Below are 26,685 nucleotides of genomic sequence, written 5' to 3'. Positions count from 1 at the left end.
GTATGTGCACTGGACCCGGCCTCCGTGTCACAGCCCCTCCAAGCTCAGGGCCCCATTCATGGCCTCTTGTGCCTGGCTCCACTCCAGGCAGCTTCCAGCCCCAGGGGCTTCCCACTCGCCCTTCTCTTTGCCTGTGCCACTTCTCGCTCAGATATTTGCCTGTTTCCTTCCTCACTCCCGATAATCTTACCTGTGAGGCCTCCTGCTCCACCTGATACGAAACAGCAGATTTCAACTTCTACCCTCTCATTTTTTCCTCCCCTTACCTGATTTCTTATTTTCCATAACACTTTCACTAGTACATTTTTTCCTCCCCTTACCTGATTTCTTATTTTCCATAACACTTTCACTAGATATCCCATCACATTTGTGTGTTGTCTCTCTCCCTTTTCCATTAGGACAGAACGTAAACTCTATTTTGTTCACACACATCCAGCAGTTAGAATGGTTCCTGGCACCTAAAACATGATTTTATGTTTTTAGCACCTTTATTGAGGTGTATTTGACACAATTTTGTTTTTGAATGAATAACTGACTGAGGGAGGAGAAATAACAGTGAAGGAAACAGTCCCCTGTTTAAATAAGGTACATCCTTGGCAATTACTTGTTTGAAACTACATTTTGGAGATCGTTGAAACAATCTTATCATGGCTCATATAATGATCAATAAGAAAATAGACTAAATTTGAGGCAGGGGCTCTAATCATAGAAAGGTGATTGTGACTTTCAAGAATCTAAATTCTGTGCTGTTGGTTTATTTTTAAACTTTAACTCTGTACTCTATAGCTGTTTCTTTACAAAGAATATTTAAACAATGGTGTCACCATAAAAAATGCATAATTAATGCAATGTTTTTCTCCTGAGGTCTGAAGAAAGCACAGGCTTTTCCCATAAGAAGGTAAAAAATATTTTTAAAGACTACATAGACTGCTACAATCACAAAGCAAATCCTTGGATATCCCCCAAGAGCTTTTCTGAGGCCAGCTACTCCAGGTGTGGCCCAAGGACCAGCAGCCTCAGTATCATCTGGGAGGTGGCCTCACCTTGCAGAATGTTGGTCTCACCTTGACCTACAGAGTCGGAACTGAATTTGAACAGGTGATTGTTAGGTACATTAAAGTTTGAAAAGTACTACTCTGATAGCTTTTGGTGTACTCTGGGAGGGAGGTCTGTGCAGGTCGATTCTGTTTGCTGCAAGTTTTGTCTGGAGATTCAGAGCCCCAGGTAGCTGCCCCCTGAGAACAGAAGGGGGAGCCCTACTCCCCCAATTGCCAGATCTTTCAGCTGGTTGGAACTGTTCTTTGCAGGGCTGGTGGGGTGAAGTGGAGTAATAGAAACAGCAAAAGGAGAGGAAGGAAAACGCAAGGACGTGCTGCTCCATGGTGGGATTGGGGGCAGCAGGGGAATCCGGCAGAGCCTTGGAGCTTCACAGATGGACAGAATCAGAGCAGAAAGAAAACAGGACCGGAGGCTCGGGAAGAACTATGTAGCGTTTGTGCTTCTCATTTCATTTATTGTTCTCTGAGTCTCCATGTTTATGTTTCATCTCTTTAAACACTTTCCTTTACATGTCTGCTTTCTCTTCGTGTTCTTCCCTGGAAAATAATGATAATAATGAAGATAATATCTTACATCCACATGATGCCATATGCAATCTGGTACATAATACACATGAGTGTTTTATAGAAGGCGCTTTTGTGCCTATTTTGCAAATGAGAAATATTCCATACCCTTTTCTCCATGTTTTTTTTAACTAAGTTATCAGTAAAAGTAGTTGCTGTTTCCCATTCATTTTGGCAAATTTTAGTGGTGGGTTTTTTTCATGCACAAACTCATCTGCAGAGTTCTTGTCACAGTGAGGGTGGGGAGGAGGCTTAATAGCAAAAGTCTGGGGGTGAAAGACCACATAGGGAGAATGAAAACAATGAGAAGTATAAGAGTCTCATGCTCTGACATGGTGGTAACTCAACAAAACACAAATGACTTCCCAGACCCTATCTGTACCATCCACTTCACTCCTTTACTTGAAAATGAGTCTAAGTTTGAAGAAAATGGGATAAGGGAGGTATGAAACATGCCATCCGAGTCGCTAGCAAACTATGTTTTATTCAAAGTCTTACTTCTCTTTTGATTTATTGCACGAATGTTGCAAAACCAAAGTGGTCCATAAGCTTTGTAGCCCTGCCACATAGTGAACTTTCCTGCTTTAAATGCAATTGCTAAAGAGTTGAAACAAAAGCCTGAGAGGAAATAATCCAAAACTTCCTTGGACTCCTCACGATGCCAGATGTCCTGACTTCTCTGACACCAATTGCATGTTCTAGTCACTTTGACTGTGGGTCTCTACCTACAGACTCCATGAAAATGGATAGAGAGGCCTTCCAGGGCCAGGATGAACTGCAAATTCAGACAACGAACAAAGATGTGCTTTAGATTCTTCAGTTACTGAAAGTGAATAACTCTTATTTTCTTGAAAGCAGATAAAAGCAGAGCAGGTTCTTAGAATTTATTTATAGCTTGAAATAAATGTCTGAACCTTGTATTCCCACTTTTCTTCACTTTAGGTATATTTCATTTTTCAGAAATCATAAAATCTATAGACATGTGAAATCAATATTTCTTGGATGCAAGGATAAATTGTGGGGTTTTTTTTTGTTGTTGCTGACAAAGTCACACTTTATCAGAAGTGGACACTCCGCTCAGGAATGACGTTTAAGTCATTTAGACGTTTAAGATGTTCAGAAGACAGTTTTTGAGAGCTTTTTACTTTTGTTTCCTGTGCGGTCAGCCTGGTCAGAGCAGAAGGCGGTAAGAAGAGACCTTTAGTTGGCCTGGCCCCAGGCCTAGTTGCTGACAGCAAAAGGGTGTCAAGAGTACGATGGAACAGAAGTGGGGGAAAGGCCTTCAAGAGTGAATGTGACACTCTGACATGGTCAGAGAATGGGTCAATGACCGGGAATCCTGTAGGGTCAGATGATGAAAGTAGATGCCAGTCGAGTGGCCAGACCTGGTAATCAGGTTCCAAAAGCAATGGAGCAAAAAACAGGTAGACAAGAATGGATGTCATATCTAGGCCCTCAACCTAGGAAGAGCAAAGCCTGAGTGTCCTTGTTCAGGTGAACTGGACAAGACCGTTCACATACGGCTGTTCTTTATAAAGCTACCCACAGTCGCTAGCCAGCATTCCACCTCACATGCTGTGGCAGCTATTGTAGCTGTTGTTAAGGACAGACAGAGAGAGAGCCCTCACTGGTACCCTCAGCCAGAGAACAATTCACACAAGTGTGGACAGTGGCGAGAAGAAACTCTTATCTGATTGTTGGTGGAAAGCTACTCTTAGTATGGCTTACGATTTGAATTTTTGAGCATATTGGGTTTTTTTGTTTTAGTTTTTTTGTGTGTGTTTGTTTATTTTTAAGAGTTAGAGAGACACAGTGTGAGCAGGGGAGGGGCAGAGAGGGAGGGTGACACAGAATCCAAAGCAGGCTCCAGGCTCTGAGCTGTCAGCACAGACTCGGGGCTCGAACTCACAGACCGTGAGATCATGACCTCAGTCAAAGTTGGACGGTTCACCAACTGAGCCACCCAGGTTCCCCGAGCATATTGTTTTACTGATGCCAATAATCTCAGCACAAGAGATTGGCACAAGGAAATAAACTGCCAAGAAAAGTTGAAAATAAATTTCACTGTTTATCGATGAGTCACAGTTACGGGCAAATCCTTCAGAGTCACCACACCTCTGGGCTTCCACTCTGTAACACAGGGAGAGGTGTGGGGGAAAAATCCACAGCTGGGCATTAGCCTGGGAAGACAAGACAGCTAAGCTGACCTCTAGCTGTACAGTGAGCAACTCTGACAGCTGTGTGGTTACCAGAGACATTCCCTTCTCCTACATACCCTGGGGAGCACCAATACCCAAGCCCCTTCTGACAAGAGGGAGCAAGAGGAAAACTGCTTCAGAGAAGAGGTACCTTCTAGAAGAGATACTTATAGAAGAGATACTTCTAGAAGAGATAAAGTTGCAGGGGGGAGCATTTCCACACTATAATCCAGGGCTCTTTTGCAATCAAGCTTTTATTTTCTTCTCCTGACTCCATTTATTCCTTCATTCAACAAATATTGATTGAGAGTTTACTGAGGTAGGTGCTCAGGAGGTAGTGATAATAACAGGGCATGATACCTTCTCTCATATGCCTTTCATGGAAAGCAGACAACTATGCAAATTACACAAAATGAATGTGACACTGTAACTATAATCACACTTCAAAGGAGAGGTATTTGATGCTGTGAAAGCATGAAAGAGGGGATTTGACTTAGGAAGCTCAGCTCAGGCTTCCAGGGCAGGACTGGAAACAAGTTTCCAAATAGAGAGATAGCAGGAGAAAAATTTCCTTTACTATCCCTCAATGTCACAGCTCTGGTCACTTTATTTCCAGTTCCTTGAGAATGCAAGAAAACATAATATAGTGAAAAACAATGAAATTTGGAGCCAGTCAGTCTCATTCTAGCACTATGACAATGCTTGTACAATCTTGAACAAATTAGATTTTCTAAGCTTTAGCTTTTGTCACCCATAAAATAGACATGGTAGGGGCACCTGAGTGGCTCAGTCAGTTAAGCGTCTGACTTCGGCTCAGGTCATGATCTCACGGTTCGTGGGTTCGAGCCCCACATTGGGCTCTGTGCTGACAGCTCGGAGCCTGGAGCCTGCTTCAGATTCCGTGTCTCCCTCTCTCCCTGCCCCTCCCCTGCTTGCGCTTTATCTCTTTCTCTCTCAAAAATAAATAAACATTAAGAAAATTTTTTTTTGAAAAAATAGGCATCGTAAAACCTATCACACAATAAAAGTTAGTTCCTTCCCCCATTGGCTAATTTTCAATCCTTCTGAGACTCAGTGTCTTCACCAAAAAAAAAAAAAAAAAAAAAAAAGAAAGAAAAATAGAAATAAGAATCATGCTTGCATCAGGGAATAGATATTTAAATGGGTTCATTTGTAAACTCTAAAGCATTATTTGGTAGTTATCAGGTACTATTAATCACTTGCAAAATAGGTATGATGCTTACTATGTGCAGACCCTGTGATAGGTCCTGGAAAAATGGAAGATTAGACTGATTCACAGCCTTGTCCTCAGGAGAGGGTTGCTGAAGGAAAAATTTATTCTCTTCCCTGGTCCAAAGAGAAAAGGCAGCAAGGGCGGAGGAAAAGGCTTCTGTGGTCCACACAGGCATTCAGGTTCCTGGCACTTGGCCCTCCCTGGGGGATATCTGATACCTTCCCCTCAGCCATCAGCTGAGAGATTGCCCAGACGACCTATTCCAAGGGCCCCAGGGACAGGGCTGCAGGATGAATTTCTAAATATTCAAAATAAGCAGACAAGGGAATCTTACAACAATCAAAAAATGACTTGAGTGCAATAGAAAAGTTGTTGTGCTGATGGAAGGGATTGTCAAGGATGAGGAGAGAAAAGTCACTACGGATTTCTGTGTTTCTGCTGAAAGTGGACTGAACAATCCAATTCTCTGATTTTCAGCCCAACCAGGCCTCCCTCTTTCAAGCGCCTTTTGTCCTATTTCCCCTCTTCCTTCTGAGAAGATCTACAATGAATAAGGAGTAATTTTTTGCCCAACCATGATTCAAAAGGAAGTTCAGCTACAGAACAGGTAAGTGTGGCTTTGCCTAGAGAAAAAAAGACATGCAGAGGCAGGTCTCAGGGAGATCCACCCAGGTTTTGCAAAAAAAGGCACCTCCTTCATTGCAAGTTCTGGGACCTTCCAAGTTCAGGAAGAAACTATCCGCTTCCCCACTGACAACCAGGAAGACCAGTGTGAGTAAACTGGACACTTCTCTACAACATGACCCATCAGGACAATGTGGGTCCTGTTTGCAGCCTGAAGTTTGTGACTCTCCTGGTGGCCCTAGTTCCAGAGCTCCTATTCCCGGGAGCTGGAGTGCAGCTTCAAGACAATGGGTATGATGGATTACTCATTGCAATCAATCCTCAGGTATCTGAAGATCAGAACCTCATCCCAAACATTAAGGTGAGTGGCAAGCGTGAAGTCAATACCATTATCCTATTAGAACAGGACTGTAGCCTTCTTTAAGAAGCTAACAACCTTCCCTGATTTGTATTTGAGTAGTAAAGAGACCAGCATTTCTTTTAAGTACCCAAAATTATAATTACGGCCAAACCAGTCTGTTCATCTAATTCTGCACAGTCTCGGCTCAGAGTGTTGATCTAGCCCTTCTTGATTTGTTCTTGTTGGTTACTACTAATTTTAGCCTTTTTGTTTTCCTAACATGACTGCTTTTGGGGTAGCAGCTTAAAAAATAACCCATTGTGGTAACAAAGACCAGATGTTTAACTGATGAATAAGCATGATTTTGCTTATTAAAATCAAATTATTGGATTTCATCCTGAGATGGAGAATTCTCAGACAAAAAGGGAATCTGAGAGCAAAATTCTTTTCACCTGAATGTTCTGTAAAGTAATTGACTATTTTCACCTTAATGTGGTGCAGAAGGATCATAGCTCCATTACTTTAGAGCTTCCGTTGGTATTGCTTAAGAGAAATTGGTATCATCATAAGGTGTGGTCTTGAACATGCCCATAGGAGTGACATGAAAGGGATTTGTCTGGTAAAGCTTGAAAGCCTTTCACAAAACTGGGAAAAATTATTTAGGCAAGCCCAGACTCACTATTAGTGTCCTAAAAATCTCTTCCAGTTAACTATTTGAGGTTTATTTATTTTGCTCCCAAGGTTTTCCAAAGTCTAAAGGCTGTCTCTAAAAGAAATGGGCTCCTTTAAAATCTTTTCATTATGCTTTACTATTACTCACTCAAGTATAATCAGGAAACCAAAACATGAAAGATTTACATGTGCCAAGGTAAGCTTTTCTTTTCTTTGGTTATAGGAAATGATAACTGAAGCTTCTTTTTATCTATTCAATGCTACCAAGAGAAGAGTGTTTTTCAGAAAGATAAAGATTTTAATACCCACCACGTGGAAAGCTAATAATTACAGCAAAGTAAAACAAGAATTATATGAAAAGGTAAGAATTCAAGATTTTCTTAACTGAACTTAACTTGGGAAAAAGCAACCAATATACATGGTGTTCAAATGTTAAAAGTGAGAACTTAAGCAAAAAACAAATAACTGATGTTAATATGCAAGTAATATTATTAGGCAGATTGTTGTTCACAAAATACATGGAAGTACAACAAATGAGTGCAAATTATGGAACAAAAAATAAGCAAAATACCATTGCCCAAGTAGCTTCTCAGAAGGTCTCTGCTTTGTAACTTACAGGTTCCTTTCTGAAATTTCTGCTTAAGGCCCAAAAGCAGGTTTTATCCTCCTGACTATGAGCTGTGCAGGGAAGAGTTCCAGTTACGACTACCTTCTTTTCCCATCCTGTCTGGGGCAGTAGACACGCATGTCCAGACAGAAACATAAGCCATAAAAATATGACTGACTTCTCCTGCCCTGGAGAAGGATTGATTGCAGCAAGTAATCCGTCACACCCATTGTCTTGAAGCTGCACTCCAGCTCCCAGGAATAGGAGCTCTGGAAATTCACAGAATTTCACATGAGCCCAAGTCCAGGACACTTTTTAGGAGTATGGTGATAAGGAGGAAGGAAGAAAGGGGGGAGGAGAGGAGTGGCTACCTTTTCTTTTCCAACCTAAAAGAACTTAACCTTCGAAGGACTCTCACAGGCTGTCGTTCAGAGTCAGGCATCCATGATTATGTCTGCATGCTGTAAACAAATGTTTTTTTTTTGTTGTTATTTTTTTTTTAAGGTGCAGTTTATTTATTTATTTTTTTTAATTATTATTTTTTTATTTTTTAATATATGAAATTTACTGTCAAATTGGTTTCCATACAACACCCAGTGCTCATCCCAAAAGGTGACCTCCTCAATACCCATCACCCACCCTGCCCTCCCTCCTACCCCCCATCAACCCTCAGTTTGTTCTCAGTTTTTTAACAGTCTCTTATGCTTTGGCTCTCTCCCACTCTAACCTCTTTTTTTTTTTTTCCTTCCTCTCCCCCATGGGTTTCTGTTATGTTTCTCAGGATCCACCTAAGAGTGAAACCATATGGTATCTGTCTTTCTCTGTATGGCTTATTTCACTTAGCATCACACTCTCCAGTTCCATCCACGTTGCTACAAAAGGCCAGATTTCATTTTTTCTCATTGCCACGTAGTACTCCTTTGTGTATATAAACCACAATTTCTTTATCCATTCATCAGTTGATGGACATTTAGGCTCTTTCCATAATTTGGCTATTGTGGAGAGTGCTGCTATAAACATTGGGGTACAAGTGCCCCTATGCATCAGTACTCCTGTATCCCTTGGATAAATTCCTATCAGTGCTATTGCTGGGTCATAGGGTAGGTCTATTTTTAATTTTCTGAGGAACCTCCACCCTGCTTTCCAGAGCGGCTGCACCAATTTGCATTCCCACCAACAGTGCAAGAGGGTTCCCGTTTCTCCACATCCTCTCCAGCATCTATAGTCTCCTGATTTGTTCATTTTGGCCACTCTGACTGGCGTGAGGTGATATCTGAGTGTGGTTTTGATTTGTATTTCCCTGATGAGGAGCGACGTTGAACATCTTTTCATGTGCCCGTTGGCCATCCAGATGTCTTCTTTAGAGAAGTGTCTATTCATGTTTTCTGCCCATTTCTTCACTGGGTTATTTGTTTTTCGGGTGTGGAGTTTGATGAGCTCTTTATAGATTTTGGATACTAGCCCTTTGTCCGATATGTCATTTGCAAATATCTTTTCCCATTCTGTTGGTTGCCTTTTAGTTTTGTTGGTTGTTTCCTTTGCTGTGCAGAAGCTTTTTATCTTCATAAGGTCCCAGTAATTCACTTTTGCTTTTAATTCCCTTGCCTTTGGGGATGTGCCGAGTAAGAGATTGCTACGGCTGAGGTCAGAGAGGTCTTTTCCTGCTTTCTCCTCTAAGGTTTTGATGGTTTCCTGTCTCACATTCAGGTCCTTTATCCATTTTGAGTTTATTTTTGTGAATGGTGTGAGAAAGTGGTCTAGTTTCAACCTTCTGCATGTTGCTGTCCAGTTCTCCCAGCACCATTTGTTAAAGAGACTGTCTTTTTTCCATTGGATGTTCTTTCCTGCTTTGTCGAAGATGAGTTGGCCATACGTTTGTGGGTCTAGTTCTGGGGTTTCTATTCTATTCCATTGGTCTATGTGTCTGTTTTTATGCCAATACCATGCTGTCTTGATGATGACAGCTTTGTAGTAGAGGCTAAAGTCTGGGATTGTGATGCCTCCTGCTTTGGTCTTCTTCTTCAAGATTACTTTGGCTATTCGGGGCCTTTTGTGGTTCCATATGAATTTTAGGATTGCTTGTTCTAGTTTCAAGAAGAATGCTGGTGCAATTTTGATTGGGATTGCATTGAATGTGTAGATAGCTTTGGGCAGTATTGACATTTTGACAATATTTATTCTTCCAATCCATGAGCAGGGAATGTCTTTCCATTTCTTTATATCTTCTTCAATTACCTGCATAAGCTTTCTATAGTTTTCAGCATACAGATCTTTTACATCTTTGGTTAGATTTATTCCTAGGTATTTTATGCTTCTTGGTGCAATTGTGAATGGGATCAGTTTCTTTATTTGTCTTTCTGTTGCTTCATTGTTAGTGTATAAGAATGCAACTGATTTCCGTACATTGATTTTGTATCCTGCAACTTTGCTGAATTCATGTATCAGTTCTAGCAGACTTTTGGTGGAGTCTATCGGATTTTCCATGTATAACATCATGTCATCTGCAAAAAGTGAAAGCTTGACTTCATCTTTGCCAATTTTGATGCCTTTGATTTCCTTTTGTTGTCTGATTGCTGATGCTAGAACTTCCAGCACTATGTTAAACAACAGCGGTGAGAGTGGGCATCCCTGTCGTGTTCCTGATCTCAGGGAAAAAGCTCTCAGTTTTTCCCCGTTGAGGATGATGTTAGCTGTGGGCTTTTCATAAATAGCTTTTATGATCTTTAAGTATGTTCCTTCTATCCCGACTTTCTCAAGGGTTTTTATTAAGAAAGGGTGCTGGATTTTGCCAAAGGCCTTTTCTGCATCGATTGACAGGATCATATGGTTCTTCTCTTTTTTTTTGTTAATGTGATGTATCACATTGATCGATTTGCGAATGTTGAACCAGCCCTGCATCCCAGGAATGAATCCCACTTGATCATGGTGAATAATTCTTTTTATATGCCGTTGAATTCGATTTGCTAGTATCTTATTGAGAATTTTTGCATCCATATTCATCAGGGATATTGGCCTGTAGTTCTCTTTTTTTACTGGGTCTCTGTCTGGTTTAGGAATCAAAGTAATACTGGCTTCATAGAATGAGTCTGGAAGTTTTCCTTCCCTTTCTATTTCTTGGAATAGCTTGAGAAGGATAGGTATTATCTCTGCTTTAAACGTCTGGTAGAACTCCCCTGGGAAGCCATCTGGTCCTAGACTCTTATTTGTTGGGAGATTTTTGATAACCGATTCAATTTCTTCGCTGGTTATGGGTCTGTTCAAGCTTTCTATTTCCTCCTGATTGAGTTTTGGAAAAGTGTGGGTGTTTAGGAATTTGTCCATTTCTTCCAGGTTGTCCAATTTGTTGGCATATAATTTTTCATAGTATTCCCTGATAATTGCTTGTATCTCTGAGGGATTGGTTGTAACAATTCCATTTTCATTCATGATTTTATCTATTTGGGTCATCTCCCTTTTCTTTTTGAGAAGCCTGGCTAAAGGTTTGTCAATTTTGTTTATTTTTTCAAAAAACCAACTCTTGGTTTCGTTGATCTGCTCTACAGTTTTTTTAATTCTATATTGTTTATTTCTGCTCTGATCTTTATGATTTCTCTTCTTCTGCTGGGTGTAGGCTGCCTTTGCTGTTCTGCTTCTATTTCCTTTAGGTGTGCTGTTAGATTTTGTATTTGGGATTTTTCTTGTTTCTTGAGATAGGCCTCGATTGCAATGTATTTTCCTCTCAGGACTGCCTTCGCTGCGTCCCAAAGCATTTGGATTGTTGTATTTTCATTTTCGTTTGTTTCCATATATTTTTTAATTTCTTCTCTAATTGCTTGGTTGACCCACTCATTCGTTAGCAGGGTGTTCTTTAACCTCCATGCTTTTGGAGGTTTTCCAGACTTTTTCCTGTGGTTGATTTCAAGCTTCATAGCATTGTGGTCTGAAGTATGCATGGTATAATTTCAATTCTTGTAAACTTATGAAGGGCTGTTTTGTGACCCAATATATGATCTATCTTGGAGAATGTTCCATGTGCACTCGAGAAGAAAGTATATTCTGTTGCTTTCGGATGCAGAGTTCTAAATATATCTGTCAAATCCATCTGATCCAATGTATCATTCAGGGCCCTTGTTTCTTTATTGACTGTGTGTCTAGATGATCTATCCATTTCTGTAAGTGGGGTGTTAAAATCCCCTGCAATGACCACGTTCTTATCAATAAGGTTGCTTATATTTATGAATAATTGTTTTATATATCTGGGGGCTCCGGTATTCGGCGCATAGACATTTATAATTGTTAGCTCTTCCTGATGGATAGACCCTGTAATTATTATATAATGCCCTTCTTCATCTCTTGTTACAGCCTTTAATTTAAAGTCTAGTTTGTCTGATATAAGTATGGCTACTCCAGCTTTCTTTTGGCTTCCAGTAGCATGATAAATAGTTCTCCATCCCCTCACTCTCAATCTAAAGGTGTCCTCAGATCTAAAATGAGTCTCTTGTAGACAGCAAATAGATGGGTCTTGTTTTTTTATCCATTCTGATGCCCTATGTCTTTTGGTTGGCACATTTAGTCCATTTACATTCAGTGTTATCATAGAAAGATATGGGTTTAGAGTCACTGTGATGTCCGTAGGTTTCGTGCTTGTAGCGATGTCTCTGGTACTTTGTCTCACAGGATCCCCCTTAGGATCTCTTGTAGGGCTGGTTTCATGGTGACAAATTCCTTCAGTTTTTGTTTGTTTGGGAAGACCTTTATCTCTCCTTCTATTCTAAATGACAGACTTGCTGGATAAAGGATTCTCGGCTGCATATTTTTTGTGTTTAGCACACTGAAGACATCGTGCCAAGCCTTTCTGGCCTGCCAAGTTTCAAAGGAGAGATCAGTCACGAGTCTTATAGGTCTCCCTTTATATGTGAGGGCATGTTTATCCCTTGCTGCTTTCAGAATTTTCTCTTTATCCTTGTATTTTGCCAGTTTCACTATGATATGTCATGCAGAAGATCGATTCAAGTTACGTCTGAAGGGAGTTCTCTGTGCCTCTTGGATTTCAATGCCTTTTTCCTTCCCCAGTTCAGGGAAGTTCTCAGCTATAATTTCTTCAAGTACCCCTTCAGCACCTTTCCCTTTCTCTTCCTCCTCTGGGATACCAATTATGCGTATATTATTTCTTTTTAGTGTATCACTTAGTTCTCTAATTTTCCCCTCATACTCCTGAATTTTTTTATCTCTCTTTCTCTCAGCTTCCTCTTTTTCCATAACTTTATCTTCTAGTTCACCTATTCTCTCCTCTGCCTCTTCAATCCGAGCTGTCGTCGTTTCCATTTTGTTTTGCATTTCGTTTAAAGCGCTTTTCAGCTCCTCGTGACTGTTCCTTAGTCCCTTGATCTCTGTAGCAAGAGATTCTCTGCTGTCCTGTATACTGTTTTCAAGCCCAGCGATTAATTTTATGACTATTATTCTAAATTCACTTTCTGTTATATTATTTAAATCCTTTTTGATCAGTTCATTAGCTGTTGTTATTTCCTGGAGATTCTTCTGAGGGGAATTATTCCGTTTGGCCATTTTGGATAGTCCCTGGAGTGGTGAGGACCTGCAGGGCACTTCCCCTGTGCTGTGGTGTATAAGTGGAGTTGGTGGGCGGGGCCGCAGTCCGACCTGATGTCTGCCCCCAGCCCACCGCTGGGGCCACAGTCAGACTGGTGTGTGCCTTCTCTTCCCCTCTCCAAGGGCGGGATTCACTGTGGGTTGGCGTGGCCCGTCTGGGCTACTTGCACACTGCCAGGCTTGTGGTGCTGGGGATCTGGCGTATTAGCTGGGGTGGGTAGGCAAGGTGCACAGGGGCAGGAGGGGCAGGCTTAGCTCGCTTCTCCTTAGGTGATTCACTTCAGGAGGGGCCCTGTGGCAGCGGGAGGGAGTCAGATCCGCTGCCGGAGGTTTGGCTCCGCAGAAGCACAGAGTTGGGTGTTTGCGCGGAGCGAGCAAGTTCCCTGGCAGGAACTGGTTCTCTTTGGGATTTTGGCTGGGGGATGGGCGGGGGAGATAGCGCTGGCGAGCGCCTTTGTTCCCCGCCAAGCTGAGCTCTGCCGTCCAGGGGCTCAGCAGCTCTCCCTCCCTTTGTCCTCCAGCCTTCCCGCTTTCTGAGCAGAGCTGTTAACTTATGACCTCCTAGAGGCTAAGTCGCGCTTGATGTTGGAACACAGTCCGTCCGGCCCCTCCGCTTTTGCCAGTCAGACTCGGGGGCTCTGCTTGGCCGGAGAGCCGCCCCTCCGCCCCGGCTCCCTCCCGCCAGTCCGTGGAGCGCGCACCGCCTCGCCGCCCTTCCTACCCTCTTCCGTGGGCCTCTCGTCTGTGCTTGGCTCCGGAGACTCCGTTCTGCTAATCCTCTGGCGGTTTTCTGGGTTCTTTAGGCAGGTGTAGGTGGAATCTAAGTGCAGGACGCGCGGTGAGCCCAGTGTCCTCCTACGCCGCCATCTTCCGATCCTGTCCTGTAAACAAATGTTAAACACATTTGGCAACTGGCCGAAGTTACTGTGAACAGCAGCCCTGGCAGCCACGAGAAGGGGCAGGAACAGAGGCAGTGTGCACTTATTTAGCTCAGGTCTTCAGCAACGGAGTGGATTCCAGATCCACAACCACAGCTCAGACAGAAGGGCTGGGACATGTGGTGTAGCTTTGCCTTTTCTTCATGTGTGCCATTTGGCATGAAATTTCCTGAGATTATTTTAATTCTCCGTTCTTCTTTGAAGTCACTCAGTAACCAAATGGACTAGCAATCTAGATAGCATGCTGGTGTCCTGAAGAAGTTAAAGAGGCTCTTCAGACACTCGATTTATGGCCAGGTGAAAGCTTTTGACAATTTGCTTGGCCATGGAGCTAGGAGAAAGAGAGGAACTGGGATAAACTGGAAAGAAAGCTAGTGTTTTGAAGCTTCAACTAAGCTCCAGGCATACTATGTATATTGTTTTGTCCTCACACACCCTAAAATTAGTTGCTATCCCAAATTATTATCACAAGTTAGGAAACAGACACTCAAATAAGGGAAGGATTTTATCCCAAGTCAAACAGTAAATTACAAAGCCAGAATTTCGATCCACGTCTATTTGCTTCCCAAACCCGTGCTTTCTGCACCAAGCTATGCTGTCTCCAGCTATCTATACAGATGGCATTAATCAATTTGACTTTCCGTGAAACAAAGAAGCATTGGAGACAACTAACATCAAAACCAGGTCATACTCCTGATCCTAATGGAGGGCTGAGAAATAAAGAATTAAAACAAAATGAGAATAATACTGGGCCAAAACATTAAAGGAAAGAATAATCATTGAATGCTGTTCATATGTCTATTGGATGCCAATTCCTTTAGCCTCATAATGTCAATTAAGCAAACAGTGAATGATCATCATATACAGGGCCATGCTACGCCCTATAGAGGACACAAGGACAAGCAAGGTAGTTCCTGTCCCTGTGAATCCACAGTCTAATATAGATGGGGGGGGGGGCAGTTAGAAAAAGGTAGGTAAGAACTGTATTACTATGATCTATAGTAGAATGGACCCCCAAACAGCCTCTGAGTATTTCATCCCTAGTGGAGCCCTTCCTTTTAGATTCAGGACAAATTTTGAGACACAGGAATGAGGTTTTGTCCATATGAAAACTATCCAAGGGCATAAGGGCATGACATCTGTGGCCCTTTTTGCAGGTTCTGCCTGACAAAGGCCCTGGCTTTAATTCTTATCTTTCTAAAAATAAATGTTGATTATTATAAAAATAATTCATGCTCATTGCAAAAAAAAACCTCAAACACTGTAGAAATAATGCAAAATAAAACTGAAAATATTACCTTCTTCTACTCAGTGGCATGCACACACACATATAAAACATTACACATATGGTACACATAGTGACAAAGTGATTTATATTTATAGGATCATATTAGATCTTAGTTCTAAAATCAGCTTTTAAAAAAAAAGTTAACAACATACTTCTAAGGGAAAGTCTTGAGACATGTTATCTTTCTTCCTAAAAATAAAAGAAACAATTTTGTCTGTAAAATTATATTCTCTAGATGGTTATTTGAATAGATATTCACTTTAGTTTTGGACTTAAAATACTGTGTTTTAGCAATAATAACTGAAATTGTCAGGGTACAAGATGAAATGCAACCTCATGACAGTGACTGTTTTGCTGATCTAATGGGAATGGGAATGAAAGGGAAAGGCTTAAAACAAACACATCTTATTGTCTCCTACTGATGAAGTAACCCACAGAAAGCTGTTCACAAAAGGCTATAACACTTTACAGTGCAATTATGAATGACATTTGTTGTTTCTGAACATTTGTGCAACTTTTTGTTACATTTTATAGTGTCTTATAATGTCAGAATTTTACAGTGTTGACTTTTCAGAAAATTTTAATCTGGAAAATGGGAAGGTCAAATGGAAATAATAAAGCTCCATGGGCATTTGCAAAGCTTTGAAAATAGGGATGTTTTTGAAAGTGCCAAGTAATTTTATTGACATTTAGTTGTGCATGCATTTTAAACTCCATCTAATAAGACATACAATTTTCTAAATCTGTTATCAAATTAGAACACAATTCATACAATAAAATGCACAGATCATAGGAGTGCAGTTCAAAGTGTTTTAACAAATGTATATGTTCATGTCACCAACATCACTGTTAGGATACAGAGTGCTATAAAACATTTCTTTTAATATAGGCAAATGTCATCGTGACTGACTGGTATGGGGCACATGGAGATGACCCCTACACACTGCAATACAGAGGGTGTGGAAAAGAGGGAAAATACATTCATTTCACATCTAACTTTCTACTAAAGGATGACTTAACAGCTGGCTATGGACCACGAGGTAAGTGCGACCTATCCAGCAACAGACATTGGGCAGTACTTTTTGCAATATTTTGTGCTTGAGGCTGAAAAGCAACTCAGAGAACCTGAAACCTTCTAAGGTCTTACCATTTGGATGGGGAGATAGGCAACATGCCCATGAAAAGATAAGAGACAAAGTGAGCCAGAAACACTTGGACACCAGATTCGTAGCCCAGACAGTGAGTGCTATGAGAATTCAGTGAAAGGAGAGAATAGTTTGCACTAAGGGCCCTCAGGAAAGGCCTCACAATGGAGGGGATCTTCAAGGTTAATATCATGTTGACAAATGGAAAGATGGCAGAGAACAGTGCCAAGAGTATGAATAAAAACAGTGGCAGCAGAAGAATCTAGAGCATATTTGAGAGATGGGAGCAGTCATGGCCCTGATAGTGCAGAAACCGTGGGGAGTGAAGTAGTGGAAGAAAATGCTGAAATGCACATGGGGATAGGTGACGCGGAGCCTCAAACGCCCAAATTAGCAAGTCACTGCTGAAGGTTTAAGAGCACAGGAGTGAAATCAGTAAAAAAGTGTTTGTATAAGATGAACCTGGCTGTATGGATGATCTGACTCCTTCAAATCAGTGAGAGGGAAAGTGAGTATCAGGAGAATAACTAGAAGTCCAGGCAAAAAGCAATAAGACTTGAAAAGAGTGGGGGCAGTGAGATGAGGACACGAAAGAGTATTAAGAATGAAAAACATATACAGATATATAATAAATGATAAATATATGATATATATAATGGAATATTACTCAGCGATCAAAAAGAATGAAATCTTGCCATTTGCAACAGCGTGGAATGGAACTAGAATGTGTATCGTGATAAGCAAAATAGTCAGAGAAAGATAAATATATTATTTCAATCATATAGAATTTAAGAAACACAACAGATGAACATAGGGAAAGTGAAGGAAAAATAGTAATAAAAACAGAGAGGGAGGCAAACCATAAGAGACTCTTAAATACAGAGAACAAACGGAGGGTTGCTGGAGGGTGTTATGTAGCGGGGGGGGGGGCACTAAATGGGTGTGGGCATTAAGGAAGGCACTTACTGGGATGAGAACTGGGTGTTACATGTAAGTGATGAATCACTAAATTCTACTCCAGAAACCATTATTACACTATATGTTAACTAACTTGGGTTAAAAAAAGAAAAAAAAAAAAAAGAACAATGAGAATTTTCTATGTGCCAGGTGCTGTGCTGTTTGCTTCTCTTGTTATTTAATCCTAGCAACTCTAAGTGATGGGAGATATTCCGGGGCGGTGGGGGGGGGGAGCGGAAAGAAATAGAGGTCTGACTGCTACAGAGTGAAAGGCCAGGGATGGGGTGGGGGGGGGGGTGTATAGCAGCATTAAGGAACACACCAGGTTTATGACAGAAGTAGGAGGGACCTGTTTAAAGGGGAAATTCACAACTCTGGATCTAGGAAAGTTGATTGTGGGGAGCAGTGGACTGTTGTGATAGGCTCAACCTGTGGTGATTATAGACGGCTGGAGTTTGGGAGAGAAGTCAGAGTCATAGCTTTGGAAACTGGCATTTAGTGGGTGAGATCTAAGGGAGAAACTGTACAGAGAACAGATCAGCAAGTCAAGGGCTAACTATCCCATGCTTGTTTTTTGTTTTTGATTTTAACATACAGTAGTGCCTTTCAAATTATGTTTTCACTTTACCCCCATTTAAATATATATAGATTTTATTATCCTCTGTATAGCGAACAGGAGCTGGAGCGACACACTGTATAAAATACGCTTTGTAAAACACTTTATAAAAATGTCTTTTCCCCAGTAACTATGAGGTGCTGATAATCTCTGCACAAATAGATGATGACTTCATCAACACTTCTAAATTCCATGACTAGGCACAAACTTTTCCCTAATACTTTCAGCTTAGATGGTTCCCCTCCCTTCCTTTGTCCCACAGTCCAGAAATTGCACAATATGCTGCAGCCTCAGTCAACTCTGTAAACAATTCCTGGGTTCCCAGAACTTAAAAGAATTCAGAATAAAAGAAAGGGCTTTGGGAGGGAGTTAATCTGGAAAGCTTTTATTGGGGAGTGGTTTTGATTGGGAACAATGAAGGAAATGCAAGATTTAGAGAAGTGGAGATAAAGATATAAAGAATTTGATGCTGAGGATGGGGGTTTCCCTGGGCCAAGAGCTGGAGACAAATATAAACATGGAGGATCAGAGATAAAATAAAAGATAAAGGACCATCCAAGCTGGAGAGGACATTTAGGATCTTTTTTACTCCTTCATCCCTCCCTGGCCCCAGAGTTTCAATCACTGCTCTAGAGAGGAGAATTACTTACAAGAAAAAAATAGGCATGCTTGGCTAACCCAGACTAAAGAACAGGAAATCTTTATTTGCTTGTTTGGTACCTTAGTCTGTTTGGGCTGCTCTAACAAAATACCCAAAACTGAGGGCCTTCTACACAACAGAGACTTATTTCTCACAGTTCTGGGGGCTGGGAAGTCCAGAATTAAGGCCCTGGCAGATTTAGTGTCTGGTACCCACTTCCTGATACATAGACAACCATCTGTGTCCTAACATGGAAGGCAGAGGAGGGAGCTCTCTGGGGTCTCTTTTATAAGGGCACTAATCCCATTCATGAGGGCTCCACCCTTGTGATCTAATCACCTCCCAAAGGCCCCACTTTCTAATACCATCACATGAGGCAGTAGTGTTTCAACATATGAATTTTAGGGGGATGTAAACATTCAATCCACTGTACTTACATATGCTTCTTTCCCTCTCCCCTAAATCCTGAAACTGTAAGCCTGTATGAAGCTAAATATAAACATGTTAGGCAGCTTCACTTGGGGAAATGAGAGAATGTGGGACTCATCACAAGTATCATATAGATGTGCACAAAGTAAATCACTGGTTTGCATCTACAAAGACTAAGCATAATTTCAGACTGCCTCTTTTATGACAGGGGTAAAGTAGGGGATGGAAATAGGTGAGGAAGAGAAAAGCGGGAGGCAATTGCACTTCAACCTTTTGTAGTAAGTGTATATGGTCAAGTGATGTTACATGTTCACTAGTTAGCAAAGCCCACTGCTGAGATTTTAGGAACTTAAAACAAAAGCTCTCTCTTCCACAGGTAGGGTGTTTGTCCACGAATGGGCCCATCTCCGTTGGGGTGTGTTTGATGAATACAACAATGAGAAACCTTTCTATATAAATGGGCAAAATCAAATTAAAGTAACAAGGTTGGTACTTTTTCTCATGTTTAAAATTCCTTGTTTATTTTTTTTACTCTAAAATGAAGTTGATAATGGCAGCTAAAACCTAATTGACAAGAAAGAGATCCTTTTATTTTTAAATTTTATTTCATTTTTTAAAAGTTGGTAAATACTTATGTGGTTCAGATATGAAAACAATATAAAAAGTTATACTCTAAGGTATCTTGTTACCACCACTGTCTTCACCCGGCTCCCTCTCATCCCCTCCAGTAACCATTTTTATTAGTTTCTGGTTTATTTTTTAGTATTTATTTAAGCAAATCCAAATAAATATGAATATATATTTCTCTTCATTAATTTTTTAATTAAAAATAAGTGCTTAATGTTCCATTGTATGGATATACTATATCTTTTCAACCAGTCTCCTATTGCTGGACAAGTGGCTTGCTCCCAATTTTTTGTTGTTACCAACAGTACTGCAGGTCATAATGCCATATATATATATATTATATATATATAAATATTTATATATATAAATATATAAATATATATATATTATATAAATATAAATATAAATATATATTATATATATATATATATATAATATATATATATAAATATATATAATTTCTCATGTATGCAGGCAGATCTATATGTCTGTTGAGTAGCTTCCAAGAATTACTGGGTCAAAATGTACCCTCTGCTGTAATTTTGGTAGATATCAACCAATTATCATTTGATCATCAATTGGAAGATATTCCTCTTTTGAAGGTTGTGCTGTTTTTCATTCCCTTTGGTAGAATTTGAGATTGCTCATTTAGGAAAGAATCCTTTTTAAATATCCTCATCCCATGTTCATTCTCTTCTGCTCTCTTGTCCAATGGCAATGAGCTCAAAGACACTGTGATTCAGGATACTATTGGTCATGCTGTCTCCTGGGCCTCTAAAAGTTCACGTCCATTTCCTGGTATCTTTTCCTTTGACCCTGTTTAGTTGGTTAAAGCCTTTGGTGATACAGAATTTCTTATGCAGCTCAAATGCTTTAAAACAATGTGGAGTGCATTTCTAAATTAATGACCTTTCTTAACAGAATAGTTTTTAAAATGTTTTATGTGTAGCTTGTTGCAAGCTACAAGCCTTGCAACAAATTATTATATGAACCAAATGAAGAAGAAACAGAAGTATTTCTAAAATAGACCAATTTCTCTTTCTATTTTCAGGTGTTCATCAGACATCACAGGCATTTTTGTGTGTGAAAAAGGCCCTTGCCCCCAAGAAAACTGTATTATTAGTAAACTTTTTAAAGAAGGATGTATGTTTATATACAATAGCACCCAAAATGCAACTGCATCGATAATGTTCATGCAAAGTTTATCTTCTGTAAGTATGGCCTTGGAATGAAAATCTCCTACAGCCTTCATCTCTTCCCAAGATGGCCTGAAATGTTTAAAGTGTTTAAACAAAAAGACATTAAGATTCACTATGTTTTAGAGCTTGAGGGCCTTAGAGTTCATCTAGTTTTTATTTCACAGATAAAACAAAAAACACTGAGGCCCCAAAGATGATTGCCAAAAAATATATTCCTTTAGAAAAGTGATTATTTGCTTTCTGGGGAAGGTGATTTAACAAGGGTACTCTGGAAACCTCAAAATAAACTGCTCATATGGTGGTGCTTTCACAGGAAGGTGTATGAGTAAAAGTAATAAAACACACAATTATATTTCTCTCACTTGAAGTAGCAAACGACTCTTATTTTGTTTCCTAGTTCTTTCCCTTGTTTTGCATAGTACAGAAATTAAAAAAGGACTCTCTCGCCCTCTCTCTCTGCCCCTCCTCCACTCATGTGCACTCTCTCTTTCAAAATAAGTAAATAAACATCTAAAAAAAAAAAGAAATTAAAAAGGAAAACCAGGTATTACCAAGTCAACTAACCCTTAGTTTTGCAGGTTCAGAAACTTACCTTGTCAGTATTCCGCACTGATAAGAGCCTAGTGTATGAATCCAGAACACTATTTTTAAATAATAATTTATTATTTATTATTAATAATTTATTATTGATAATTTATTATTATTAAATAATTTATTGTTTAAAAATAGTACTCTGTCATGGGGATCCAATCCTTGCATCCTCTAGCCAATTCATTCTCTCTCTAGAGGAAGCAGCATGAAACAGCCAAATTGTCCCCAGAAGCCTCTCTGAGAGAATGGAATCAGAAAGGAGGAAGACTGGTGGTACAGAGGTTTAATGGCATCAGCCTTCATGACTGGATATATCCACCCATCTTCACAAAGACCTGAAATTCACATCTGTGCATCATCTCCCTTCCATGGTACTGGGAGCACATGGGCACATGCCCCTGTGAAGTTTTCTGTTTCCACGGCTGACCAGTGTCCCTTAGATGGACACATTCTTTTCTTTAGAAAACTTTTTTTTTTTCTTCAGTCTGGTTTTAGTCAAGGCTAGGAGTCCTTCTGTAACTTTAAGGTGATTTTTCACTTTTCTTGTCTGATCCATTATATTTTTAATTTATAGCCTTAATATCTGAACCCAACTTGATTCCATGTATTCATCCACAATGTTTGTGACTAGGCATTATCTTTGTGAACCTTTGAAAGACCTAATCATTACTATCCAATCCAAGAAGTTTCATAGTCATGAAATAAACAGAAAGGAGTTAAAAACAAAGAAATTATGACAGCAAAAATGGGTTCTACTCCTGTCTCCCCATGCTACTGAGAATATCTTTAAGCAATTATTAACCTTCTGAAACTTCACCTTCCTCTTCTATGAAAATAGAGATAGAACTGGAAAGTCTATTAGGTGTCTGCTAGTTCTAGGCCCCCATGTTTCTGTTAGCACGAAGTAGCTACTCTACAGGAATATAGCCACTGGGAGGAGGTGGTAACACATCATTTTGCAATGTGAAACATACCTTTAAAAGGGGTGACATATGTTCAGTATTATTAAATAGACCATAACTATATTTAAAAATGGGGAGAAAGACCAGGAAGTAAGTTTAAGTTGTTTTTTTTTTCCTCATCCTATTGTTACCGAGATCAATATTTGAACTAGATCGATTTATGTTGACTGATCAATAAATAAAGGTGCAGGCGGGTCATTAAATACAATTTCAAGGAATAGGCTGACCAAGACAATATCTTCTGGGGTGTTTTCTTTAACACGTTATCGTACTAAAAAAAAGGCGGGAGATTGTTTTGTTTTCCTAAGACTGAGATATATATACACGGTCTGCTCTCTGTTATCCAAGTGCAAATAGATGATAATAGAGACTGATTGCAAGTACCACGAGGTGCCAGTGTTTCAAGCAAAGGATGCCAAGGTTTATTTGTAAACTCAAAGTCATTCTTGAAGTAATAAAGGACTGCTATGGCACTTCTAATTTCTCATCTTTCAGCTCACCTTTCCTTTTACCTTTAGTTGCTTGAGAATGAGAAGTATGTCTAATATGGGAAGAGTCCCTTCATTTTCTGATAGGCATTGTTCTATTTCTAGGTGGTTGAATTCTGCGATGCACATACCCACAATCAGGAAGCTCCAAACCTACAGAACCAAATGTGCAGCCTCAGAAGTGCATGGGATGTAATCACAGACTCTGCTGACTTCAATCATAGCTTTCCCATGAATGGGACTGGGCTTCCACCTCCTCCTGTATTCTCCTTTATTCAGGCTGGTGACAAAGTGGTCTGTTTAGTGCTGGATGTGTCCAGTAAAATGGAAGAGGTAACATTTTGGTAATTAATGGCTGTAAACCATTCACCATTTTTTCTATCAGTTTTTAATTCTTTTTATTTCCAGAGGGTAAGGGCAGAGGAGGGGAGGCCAAAGGTTTGGAATCTTCATGCATTTCATCTTTTCTTAGGGACTAGAAGAACAAATTCACAATGTAGGCCAGAAATTGAGATAAAGCAGATAAATGAAAGCCACAGGTAATTCCTAGCCCTGAGTTTTGCTACTAATTGCAACTTTTTTCCAACCAAGACCTTTTTCTAAAACTCTGACATGTAACAAAATTTCCTTTGGCCACATTTCACTCACTGGTACATATCCCTAGCGGAGGCAAGAGACTATGGGTTTGCAGAGAGTGTGCATATCCATTGTGTTTATGTTTCCCATGTCACCATGGATGGAAAACCATACCTCAGTCATGTAGTAATCAAGGAGCCTTGCAGAAATCCTCTTTTGAGGGGCGCCTGGGTGGCGCAGTCGGTTAAGCATCCGACTTCAGCCAGGTCACGATCTCGCGGTCCGTGAGTTCGAGCCCCGCGTCAGGCTCTGGGCTGATGGCTCGGAGCCTGGAGCCTGCTTCCGACTCTGTGTCTCCCTCTCTCTCTGCCCCTCCCCCGTTCATGCTCTGTCTCTCTCTGTCCCAAAAATAAATAAAAAAAAAAAAAGAAAACGTTGAAAAAAAAAATTTAAAAAAAATAAAAATAAAAAAAAAAAGAAATCCTCTTTTGAAAATCTCATAGCTCTCAGATAGTGGTTAAAAGCTTAATCTCTGGAACCAGGCAGATGTGCTTTAATTCCTGGCTTCTTCACTTACTGTCTTCTATAGTCAAGACCAAAATAACTTTCTTGAACTATTTTATCATCTGTAAAATAGGGATTACAATAGCTACTTTTAGTGTGGTGACAGGAGCAGCTGATACTGGTTTCTTAAAGTCAATAGTTAAATTTTTAGGAAATTTGCAAGCAGTAGTTAAATACAGCCATTATTAAAAATTAAACCATGTAGATTTATAATTAAATAAAATTGTTAACATATAATAAATGCTCAAAAGTCATCACTTCCTAAATATTCTTCTACTATTTTTTACTATTATCTATGCCCAGAGTCAGTAAACAACAGCTCATGGGCCAAATTTGGCTCACTACCTGTTTTTGCATAGCCCACAAGCTAAAAATGGATTTTACGATTTAAATGGTTTAGAAAAGGTCAAGAGAGTAATATTTCATGATATGTGAAAGTTACATGAAATTCAAATTTCAGTCTCCATAAAGTTTATTGGAACACAGCAACACTCATTTATTTATATCTTGTCTATGGCCACTTTAGTGCTAAAACAGCAGAATCGAGTGCTTGCAACAGAGAATATATGGCCCATCAAGCCTGAAATAACTTAACTTCTAGCCCTTTTCTGAAAATGTCTGCTGACCCCCAATCTGTGCTCTTAAGATTACTTCCAGTCACCTGTATCTGGTCAACATCTCTTCCCAATTCTGCTTTTAGTGACATCACATTGACAACTTGAAATCAACCATGGTGGGAGTAGTTAATCCCACAGAGATTTTCAGTTGCAACAGATCAGGGTGTCTCTCCCTCTTTTGCCAGAAAGCCAGTTTTTGAAAAACATTTACCAGCACACCACCATCTATTTCATAAAGTTGTTGAGGGGGAATAAGTGAAAAAATGAATATGAAGCTTTTGGTTCAAAAGTGGCAGTATTATTTAATCATAGAACTTGTCCTAAGGAAGAGTCTATCCTCTTATATTCTCTGGATCAGTAGTCCTGGAAAATTTGCCTTTTTCAATTTGTCTCTGAAATATTAGGAACACCACTAATACATTCAGCATCTGGATAATTTTGTAATCTTGCCCACCTACAGTTGACTAGGCCATGATCTTCTAAAGATGGTCTCAGGGTTATTTATATTGGCTAGCTACCTCTATTGAGCAAGAATAGGTAGAATGAAAGGGATAGTTGTACTTGAGAGAAGATGTGAAGTTAGTAGAAGGGAAATAAACCTAAAGTAACACACTCACAGCAAAGCAAACTCCCTTTCCTTTTCTTGCCAATATTGTCCTTGAACCATCATAGCCATTCTTTCATTAGGTGCCTGGACTGTGCTTGCTTGGTGGACACAGAGATGACAGAACATAGTCTCTACTTCACAATGCTCACAATCTAATGATGCTGGGGGAGCAGCAAGCTGAGCTTCAATGACCCCCTGTTCAGTGATGACTGTGGTCTCTTTCTCCAACTCAGACATCTCCCTTGATATCTGGACCTACATTTCGCATTGCTTCGGAAGCATCATTTCCCATTTGGAAAGGGAGCCAATGAACTCAAAGTGTGTGGAGTTTGAGATACCTGTGGGACATTAAATTTGTGATGCTTCTGAAGCAATGTGAAATGTAGATCCAGATATTAAGGGAGATGTCTAAGTTGGAGAAAGAGACCACAGTCATCACTGAACGGGGGGTCATTGAAGCTCAGCTTGCTGCTCCCACAGCCTAGTGAACCTAGTGAACATCAGTAACATCACATGCCCAAACCTGGTCACTAATATTACTTTTCAACTGGTTAACACTCAGGTTTATCTCTACTGCCATGTATGTATCTCATACAATCCTATTTTAATAAGTAGGAAAAGTATTACGTTTCCTCTTACCCAGACTGGATTTTAAAAGAAGCAGTTACAAATCTAGTTTAAACTGGTTTCATAGATCTCGAATTCTGAGTTGGAGAGAAATAGTGGGAATATGTGTTCTTAGAGAGCGGTAAATATGAACAGCTTGTTGGAGGTAGGGTTCTCAACCCCTCTGTCCTCCTTGAAAAACATTTATTTTCGAGCCTGCAATTAATAAAACAAAATTCCAGCATAGTGTCACTCTATAAAACTCAAAAAGTTACAATGTGACACTGCTAAATGATTGGCAGAGATTTTGCCAGGTTGCTGAGTCATATTTTTGTCTACCAACCAAAGGTTGTTATTTTTATTTTTTCCTTTTTGGGACACAGGCTGACAGACTCCTTCGACTGCAACAGGCAGCAGAATTTTACTTGATGCAGATTGTTGAAATTCATACCTTTGTGGGCATTGTCAGTTTCAACAGCAAAGGGGAGATCAGAGCCCAACTACACCAAATTAACAGTGATGATGACCGAAAGCTGTTGGTTTCACATCTGCCTTCGACTGTGTCAGCAGAAGCACAAACCAGCGTCTGCTCAGGGCTTAAGAAGGGATTTGAGGTACAGTTGGGTACGCGATGCCCAAATCACCATCACTTTCCTTTCCTTCATTTTATAGCTAAGGTTCCTTCTGATATGGGGCAATCTGTTACAGTGTGGTCATCACACTGATAGGAAAGTAACAATGGGTTATTTTTAAGGTCAGGAACCATGTCTTGTTTACCATTAAACCCCATGTGCCTAGCAAAGTACCTGGCACATATTAGCTGTTCGATAAATGCTAGTTGAAGGAATGACTAAATAAATAAATACGCTGGCCAAGGCTGGGGAACTTCAGCATCATCTGGACAATTTCTAACACTGACCCTCTGCATTCGGTGATTGGCCCAACTGTAGCC

The 26,685-nt window shown here is 40.1% G+C and overlaps 1 protein-coding gene across 10 annotated transcripts in view; it reads left to right on the top strand.

Annotated features, from left to right (window-relative positions):
- Positions 1 to 26,685, top strand: part of LOC131504438 (calcium-activated chloride channel regulator 2) — a 70,848-nt gene that overhangs the window by 21,986 nt on the left and 22,177 nt on the right. For 4 of the 10 annotated variants that reach the window (XM_058716719.1, XM_058716721.1, XM_058716717.1 and 1 more), the window contains 9 exons: positions 865 to 1,098; positions 5,532 to 5,661; positions 5,889 to 6,039; positions 6,914 to 7,051; positions 15,999 to 16,149; positions 19,273 to 19,381; positions 20,575 to 20,734; positions 22,869 to 23,096; positions 26,117 to 26,347. In XM_058716719.1, coding sequence (XP_058572702.1) covers positions 5,630 to 5,661; positions 5,889 to 6,039; positions 6,914 to 7,051; positions 15,999 to 16,149; positions 19,273 to 19,381; positions 20,575 to 20,734; positions 22,869 to 23,096; positions 26,117 to 26,347 — 1,200 coding nt within the window. In that variant the 5' untranslated portion in view covers positions 865 to 1,098; positions 5,532 to 5,629. Of the gene's footprint in view, positions 1 to 864; positions 1,099 to 5,531; positions 5,662 to 5,817; positions 6,040 to 6,759; positions 6,887 to 6,913; positions 7,052 to 15,998; positions 16,150 to 19,272; positions 19,382 to 20,574; positions 20,735 to 22,868; positions 23,097 to 26,116; positions 26,348 to 26,685 lie in introns of those variants that run through there. The other 6 variants (XM_058716722.1, XM_058716716.1, XM_058716726.1 and 3 more) reach the window with 4 other exon arrangements.

The sequence above is a fragment of the Neofelis nebulosa genome, chromosome 2, assembly GCF_028018385.1.
Source record: "Neofelis nebulosa isolate mNeoNeb1 chromosome 2, mNeoNeb1.pri, whole genome shotgun sequence".
Taxonomy (NCBI): domain Eukaryota; kingdom Metazoa; phylum Chordata; class Mammalia; order Carnivora; family Felidae; genus Neofelis; species Neofelis nebulosa.
The sequence above is the reverse complement of the archived record's forward strand: the minus strand, read 5'-3'. Positions and strand labels throughout refer to the sequence as shown.